The following is an 8,995-nucleotide window of genomic DNA, read 5'->3' as shown; positions in this document are numbered from 1 at the left end:
CCCAGCCCTTGGCAAAGGATGTGGAACATAATTGATATTTAATCCTTTTATGCTTTCCAGAATGAGCCATTTTGCAGACTTTTCAAAACATCACCACTGTTCACACAGCTTGAAAAAGGTCAAGGTCATGTACCAACTAATAGCAAGGAACCTAATTTATAGTCAAAGCTTTCCTTTGGCATCAATTCAAAAGCATTAACTGAAAGCACTGCACAACTGATGTAGTTATGAATTAAAAAAAAAAAACAGAAAATCATTCAGAGGAACCTTCAAAATCCAAGCATAAGTATACTATGTCAATGATATGACAGATCAAATTTCACTCAAATCGTCTATGAAACAATGGCTCTCTTCTACTTTCTAAAATGAGTGAAAATTAGATCTGTAATGTCCAGATTTTACAAATCAGTATCATGAGCGTTCACTATGGAACCAGATTGAAAGTCATAAAATGACAAGTCGAAGTCTCCAATCATGGTAACAAATTCTTGCAGTGAGCCCCAAACATCAGTAGTAGAGTCATATAACTTGCTTCTGTTTTCTTAAGCTTGACTTGCAAAGAGAATGGGTGATTGTAGATCATAGTATGGAAATAGAGAATTGAGTAAACTGTAACATGTGTCTATACAATGTCAAAGTCAATCAAGTGATAAATTCATAAAATTTGTTAATATTGTGCAAACAAAATGGTTAATCTCTGAACTTTTTTGAATAGAATATTATTGCAATAATCTAGAAACATACATAGAAAAACTGTGGAAAGAAAATGACCTCCTTTTCCATACTCTATGAGTGACTGCATGGCCAGAATATACTATCTCTAGAACCTTGCTACCAGAAGTGTAGTCCTGAGACTAGCAACCTATGGCATCACCTGAGATGTTGGTAGAAATTCAGAATCTGAAACCCAATCTCACACTTACTGAATGAGAATCTGCATTTTAACAAGATCCCTGGGGGATTCATATGCACATTAAATTTCAAGAAGCCCTGCTATACCATATAATACAAAAAAATGATGTGGCCTTTAGCAAGCTTTAAAAAATGAGTCAGTAAAACCATGGCAATGAACATGTTCCTGGAAGTAGATACTTCTTCCACTCTCCTCCTTGGTGGGCCTGTGTTATAGGGCATTGAGTAGTTTCAAATGAAAGAGACTTAAATTTTTTAGTGTAGTTTTGTATGAACTCACAGTTACACATTAAACTTTTTTGTTAAGACCATGGAATTTTCTAGTTTAGTAAATAGTCTAAATGAACATGAAATTTGTCTTCACTTTATTTTTAATTAGAACACACTTGTTTTCAGCTTTTTTTTACATGAATAATGACCCAACTCTGCACCACACTTTTCCCAGTCACTGAATAGTTTATAGTTCATTAGGTCAATAATTTAGTTTTTAAGGAATCTACAAATACTTGCAACTTGTAGGTTCTGAATATAGTGTGTTGTTGTGTTAGTCACTCGGTCACGTGCAAGTGTTTGTGCCCCATGGACCATAGCCCACCAGGCTCCTCTGTCCATGAAATTCTCTGGGCAAGAATACTGGAGTGGGTTGCCATGCCCTTATCCAGCTGGGGATATTCCCAGCTCAGCCATCAGCGAAGCCCCCGAATATATTATCCAAAGATGAATAGAATTGGGGCCTTATAACTGAGCTTGGAGAATGGGAAGAGCCCTAAATAAGGATGAAGGGAGAGGGGTTTTGTTTGTTGCCTCGTTTGTTTTGCTTTCAATGCTGTTTAGGTTTGATTTATATACATTCAATGCTCTTTACAAAATGAGCCTCTCTGCTTTATGTGGGCTTTATCTAAGGGTTCCTCCCTTTATGTCTTCTATTAATAGCTTGTACTACGCAATGTTCTTGCCTGGAGAATCCTGGGGACGGAGGAGCCTAGTGGGCTGCCGTCTATGGGGTCGCACAGAGTCGGACACGACTGAAGTGACTTAGCAGCAGCAACGCAGTGTTTCAGCACTACGGACAGCGCCTAGGCACCTACTCCTAAGAAAACAGGATTCTGTTGGGTTTGCTTAGGAAAGGCGAAGGGTAGGGAAAAATAACTCCGGATGACATATGCAGTTCCCAGTTAAACCCATACACCCTTCACTCACGTCTTCCCTTTATAGGATGAAAAGACGTAAGAATGTAGTGCCTACCTCTCGACTGAGGCTGAGGTCACCGGGCAGAGTAAAATGCCCGCAGCACAGCTACTAATGCAGAGAGGAGAGGAAAACAAGGATTTTTAATACTAAATTAAGGAAAACCCCCACTGTCTTAGAAAGCATTCTTGGTGATGAAGGATTGCTAACCTGCAAAGTGTGATATGAGTGAGAATGAGCCCCTGTCTTTTTTTGTTTTTTTAAGAGCTGAGGACTAGACAGAGCCTGTTGCTGCAGTAGCCGATTTCCTTCCCCCCTCACTTCCCACCTCTTCTCTCTCTCACGTACACAAACGGTCAGACGCCCTCGCAAACGCACACGCGCGCGCGCAAATATTTACACACTGCCACATCGAAGAAATCCGTGCATTATTTTCCTGCAAATTTACTCGCGCGCGCACACGTACTTCGCGGGCGCCCACGTCTTCTGTCCATCACAGACAGATATATTTACACACGTAGGCCAGGAAAGCGCTAACCGCGGTACTGTGACTCCACGGAGGTCCCCAGGACACGCCTTTTACATTGTTATTGAACCGATCAGCGAAAACAGACAAACGTGCCAACCCTTAGATCTACTCGCTGGATTTCATCTCCATGGCAACAAGCATGGAAGGTGAGACATCTCTGCCTGCGAAGTAACTTTCTCCCCCTACCCTCCGCATTAACTGACAGCATTCCAATGCAGGTCCAGACGAGAAGTAGCATATCTGCTTTTCTTTTATTTCTGAAGCTAGAGAGCAGGAGAGGAGGTGGGGAGAGGGGAGGAAGGAAGGAGTCTGCAGGTCTGCCGAGTTCAAATTCTAAAGGAGAAAGAGCCCTTTGTTTCTGTTGCTGCAGCTGACAAAAAGAAAAGGAAAAAAAAAAAAAAAAAAGTGAATGTGTTGTGTGTCCAGTCAGCTTGCTGATGATTCTTCCATAATGTTTTGTAGGTGGTTTCTATTTCTTCAATTTAATATGTCCAAAGAGAACTGGAGGCAAACACAGCAGAATGGTATTGACAGTCTAGGTTTCTCTAGTGAGAGAATTTTGAGAATTTTTGGACCAGGTTTCCAGTGCTTTGGGGAGAAAAGAAAAAAGAAATGTCAGAGTCCTTGAAGAGCCATTCAAAGATTCTCTTAAAAGAGAAATTCTCTTAAGGTTGAAATCTGAAAGGTTGGGGGGAGGTTGATTCTAGCATGTCTCAAGGTTTTGGATCCCTGGGAAGGCCTGAAATGAATGCACTTCATCATGAAGATATCTGGGTTTGTAATTTAAGGTTTTTTTTGACTCCAACATATTCCATTCCAAATTATCAACAAACTCTTTGCAGATGTGGTCTCAGTAAGGCTTCTCTTCCCTCTTTTAATGGGATTAATAATCTTGTTATTTGAAGGGGTGTGTATATATGTGTATATGGGAGAATTCATTATTTTTTAAGCATGGGTTTTCCTGTATGTCTCATTTCATTAAATTATGAATGTTCATATCATTAGCATTAGAGATGATTATATCTAATGACCAGTATCAAAATACTTTTTACCTAGAACACTATATTCCACTATAATAGTTATTAGTTTAGATTTATTGTTTGGAATATCATTAATAGATGAGTAAACAGGAGGGGAGAAAACCTGTTGATTGAAATAAGATATGGGAGATTCTTTTATTAATGGGCACATGCTTTTTCAATTTTGGTTTCTGCAGTTGCACGTTGTTGGGTGATTAAATGACTATAAAATTGAATTAAAAGTGAATTTTTATATCTCCAGTCAGTAAACTTATTTCACAGAAGAAAAAACATCACACATAACATTCATGAATCAAGTGTAAAAATACTGTTATCTTTCCTTGACTACTCACAATAGTATTATTTGCATGGCTGGTCATAGAAAGACATGTTAGCTTGTTGTTACCTGCAACAAAACAATTCAGTGAGATTTGGGCCTACTGATAACTACAGGTATACCCTTGGCCCAATCCCATGACTCATCAGAACTTAGGAAAATTGCCATGAAAGGAATGATGTGCTTTCAACTAATTTTCTCATTTCTAAAATACCTCAACATTTATTCTAGTCAATAAGGCTTGAGGCAATATTTTATCATTTGCAGAAATATTATAGAAATATACTGAAATATGCTAATCATAACACACATAGACTCTGATATTTGAACTGTACAATGTTGATAATTTTACCCATTTTTTGGTGGCACAGTATATCTAAAATAAGTTTTACCACATAACTTTACATTCTGCTCTTTTTATAAAAATTCACTTCTTTATTCTCAAAATTTTTTTTCTCATAAGTGTTTGTTATTTACAGCTTTATAGCTTCATGATCTAAACTTCTCCCATATTTCTTTCATTTTCTATTTCCCTATAAACAGGATATTAAGATGATGTTTTCCCTTTGAGGTAGGCATTAACATGTCTGTTTTACAGAACCTGCTAATTTTTTTTTTTTTTTGCTTCAGTTCCAGGGATTAGAGAAAGTGAAAGAAATGTATTTTTTATCCACAGTTGAGTGATTTTTGGATACCTTATTAATTAAAAACAAATCAGCGCTGTATCTGAAGACTTCTATTGATTTTTAATAATATTTGATTACTTTTAGATCATTTTATACTCTATAATTGACTGAAAGGTGCAAAGCTCAGCATACTTAGTAGTATATTCTCAAAAACATTAGATTTGGTGTTGAAATAAGACAAGTTAGGCAAATACTTGAAAAATTTAGGCCGGAAAATACTGATATTTTAGCTACTACATATATGGCTTAAATTCCCAAGAGTATCTATTTTCTGAACATGCTGTTAGGCAATTGCTTAACTTTTAACTTATTTGTTTGTGTGAACACGCCTGCAGCAATGGTCAGACTTTTTTTTTCAGTATTTGAATACTGCCCTTTGAGGTGTTCTCCTTAGCTTGTATTTTGTTTTCATCTTTGGTGTAAGGTAGAATTTTAAGATGAATATAGAGGTCCAAGTTCTTCCTTTTCAGATATTAACAAAACATATGTTCACATGAACTTCCCAGTCAAGTGTCCCCAATCTAAATTTCATGTATTTCTCTCCCTCTCACTTAAATATGGGACTTTAGAAGGGTATTTATTAAATTTTTTTCTATTAAATTTTATGTTCAGGTTTCCATCCAGAATTCCAGTCATCAAAATTGCCTTGAATATTGATTCTATAAGTTAACTTATAGTTTTCTGCCCAGCTTTGTGTCAAATTTAATAATCATCACTTCAATGTCTTCAAGCTACTGTTCAAAAAACACTGAAGAGGATGTAGATAGAGTTAGACCTTTGTGATACTATATTAGAGAGCAGTCTCTATGATTACAGAACACAATTTTTATTAGGATACTTCAGTGAACTATAAATCTACATAAAAATAATATTATCCAGGCATATCTCACCAGCTTCCCCAAAAAAGATATCACGGGAGAGTATTAACTCTATTGCCATGCTATTTGTACCAACTAAATCATGTCGATGCTATTTCCCTAATAATCCATGTGAGTAGTAAACTTTCAAATAAGAAAGTCAATTTGGCATCTTAATGATTTTTAAAAACACATAAATAAATCTAGTTAACATCATAACTACACTCAGTTTAGGCTGTTTCTGCATGGTGGCCAGATGAACTAGCTGAAAAATGTACAGATCATTAAAATTGCTCAGATGTTTTAACTTTTGTGAGACCAAGTGTTTCAGGTTAGGTTTCTCAGAAACCAGACTTTGAGACAGAGATTAATGTGCAAAATGCTTACTAAGTAGTGCCCTTGGGCTCAATACCTGTGGAAAAGTGGGGAGTTAAGCAGGAATGGGCAGGATCTGAGCTATAATTAAACAACAACAGCCTCAGCTTATCCCTTAATGAAATCTAGAGCTAGAATGGTTCTTCAGAATTGTGACCCTTTAAGCCAAGACGGCCAGGCCCTTATATTCTCACATTAATCAATTATTATTAGTTGTCTGCTGTTGGAAGCAAAGTGACCTGGGGTGAGGCAGCTGTCTGCTATCAAGGAGAGGAACTGCCAGCTGAAGATTACCTGCTGGTAGCACTCCCTGGTGCTGGGCAACAAGCCCTTCATTGAAGGAAGTGCGTTTACTAAGCCCAGCAGCAAACCACATTTATTGCCTCCTCTTACCCAGTGTCCCAGGAGATAGTCAAATGGTATAATCTAGCAAGGTCAGGACTCTAGTGAAGAAATAATTCAATTAGTTACTTGACTGAATCAGCCAAATGATTGATCCAGCATCTCCATGTAGAAACAGACTTCTTTTCAGTTTGTCCACCCATTAAATTAATGAACCAGAGGATGTATGAATCTCAGCAGATGACCTTTAATTGACAAAGCAATAAAATTAAAAATTTGGTCAGAAAAAAAGTTCTAGTTAATACCAAGGTCATAGATATTCAGTTCAGTCTCCCCTACCTTCTATAAGATAAATAGTATAAAAAGAGTTCAATCTTCAGAGAAGACCATTTAAGTGATCTGAAATCTTCTTAAAATATATTCACTATACTATACTTATTAAGGCAGAAAAATGATTTGGTAGAAAGAAATTCCATAAATATGGTTGAAACATATTTTTCCTTCTGTTGAACAGAAAAGCCTAATAACCAGCATATCCCAGAATCTATTGACTATTTCTGACACTTAAGATTTGAAGACAGAGCTATTTTGTAATGCAAATCATTATAAAATAAATACTGTTTGATATTAATTATTGCATAAGTGGGTGAACAAGTTTGAAAGCTGTAAGTCTTGTTCTTAATAATTACTCATTTTTTCCACTCCCTACCTCCCATTTCTTGTTCTGCCTCAGTTGTTTTCTGAAAATTCAATCCAAAAAACCCTGAAGGGTCAGTCATTTAAATAAACAAAATTTTGAAAATTATCAAAAGAAGTAACAAAAAAGAGAAAAACCTAGCAGCCTATCATTTTCAGTTATTGGATGACAAGCTTTTGGTTAAAATCCTCTCAAGAAGGGCAGCTATGGGTTAGTAACCATTTGATTTAATTAACTAATCTTAATTGATTAATTTAATTAACTTTAAGACAGCAAATGGAAAGGTCTATTTTGCTTCAATTCATCACACAAATTCTGAACACTTTTGCTGTAGCTGTAGTTTTAGAATCTCAGTATAGTAGGAGCTTAGAGAGAATGGGAATCTGGTTGGCAAGGAGTCTGGGGAGCTTCACTTGCAGCTGAATTTCATAGAAAGCATGCTGTTTAACCTGGATTTTATGTCTAATTAGGGTGTGAGAGCTAATGGAGGAGTTGGGGAGATGATTAATCATCCATGGCTACTGAGGCTTTGTAACTTGCAAGCCATTATGTTGGGTATTGCTCTTTTTAACATAATTTTTAAAACACAATTTCTCTCTTTAAAAAATTAGCATTTAGTGTATGAAGTGGTAGTGGGAAAGAAACTATAAGAATATAAGTCTAAAAGCTAAGGGGGTAAAAAAGAATGAAGATATTAAACCTATTTAAAAGGATCATAATCTATCAGAAAAAATGGCATTGGAGATAGACCTTAAAGCATGGACTTTGGAGAGCTTGATCAGCTTATACCTATAATTTTTTATGGCTTTATTGATACACACAAAAATGAAATGAAAATTAGATGACAACTTGGGTCAAAGAAGTAATGACAACCATCTCACAATGAATGAATCAAAAGCTTTCAGAGTTAATAATTTGACTATTCCCCTTTATACTTGATTTTATATTTAGGGTATACAGGTATAGTTTTATGTGTCCATGAAGGCAATTCTGTAATTACTACAATAAAAGTAGCATCTCCAATGCTAATTTGATCCTGATCCATATCTGATGATATTTTCAAATATCTTTTGTGAGTTAAGTCAAGAGAGTTTGAAAAATACCATATTTTTATTTTGAAAATTACCTGTCTAATGCTTTATATGGATAAAACTAAAGTGAGTCCAATTTTGTATCTAGGCCAAGAGGTGACTTCAGCAGGAATTCGGAAGACCCAAAATGATGTGACAGTGAATTATGAGTAGTACCTACTGTGGCAACACTTCAGCTAAGATGAGTGTCAACGAAGTGTCAGCTTTCTCATTGACTCTGGAGCAGAAAACTGGCTTCGCTTTTGTTGGGATTTTGTGTATCTTCTTGGGACTTCTTATTATCAGATGCTTCAAAATCCTGTTAGACCCATATAGTAGCATGCCTTCCTCTACATGGGAAGATGAAGTAGAAGAGTTTGATAAAGGGACATTTGAATATGCACTTGCCTGAATGTTCCAGCTTTACAGTTTTTAGGGTTATACTGCTGGAACACTTGATGGACACAATTGTAATTTCCTTCAGTGTGCTGGAAGAAGCTAATATCATTCACTAAATTCAATAAATGTGTGTGGTTAATTTCTCCATGTAAGTGATAAACTGCTGTTGGGATTTTTCACTGTCCTCTGTCCTCAGGCTGTTTTCTAATGAATAAGTAAGTAAGTAAGTGAAGTTGCTCAGTCATTTCTGACTTTTTTTGATCCCATGGGCTGTCGGCTAATAGGCCCCTCCATCCATGGAATTTTCCAGGCAAGGGTACTGAAGTGGGTTGCCGTTTCCTTCTCCAGGGGATCTTCCCAACCCAGGAATGGAATCCAGGTCTCCCACATTGCAGGCAGACGCTTTACTGTCTGAGCCACCAGACATCTGAGCCCTGCATCTGATCCTATGCAGCACCCAAACACCCTCTGCATACTCACTGTGGCTCCCTTGCTTTAGAGAATTAGGTGTCAAAGATAAGGGCCCTTCACTCCAAAGAATAAACAGAATATGTATTTCCTAATAATAGCCATAGGTCAACAAT

At 36.7% G+C, this 8,995-nt stretch overlaps 1 protein-coding gene across 1 annotated transcript; it reads left to right on the top strand.

The window, feature by feature from the left end:
- Positions 1–2,497: 2,497 nt before the first annotated feature.
- On the top strand, positions 2,498–8,633 carry CTXN2 (cortexin 2). The gene is made up of 2 exons (XM_043473042.1): positions 2,498–2,775; positions 8,122–8,633. Exon 2 carries the CDS (start codon positions 8,179–8,181, stop codon positions 8,422–8,424), a length of 246 nt encoding a protein of 81 aa, XP_043328977.1. The 5' UTR covers positions 2,498–2,775; positions 8,122–8,178; the 3' UTR covers positions 8,425–8,633.
- The last annotated feature ends 362 nt before the right edge of the window (positions 8,634–8,995 follow it).

The sequence above is a fragment of the Cervus canadensis genome, chromosome 6, assembly GCF_019320065.1.
Source record: "Cervus canadensis isolate Bull #8, Minnesota chromosome 6, ASM1932006v1, whole genome shotgun sequence".
Taxonomy (NCBI): Eukaryota; Metazoa; Chordata; class Mammalia; order Artiodactyla; family Cervidae; genus Cervus; species Cervus canadensis.
This window is presented reverse-complemented; position numbering and strand designations above follow the sequence as displayed.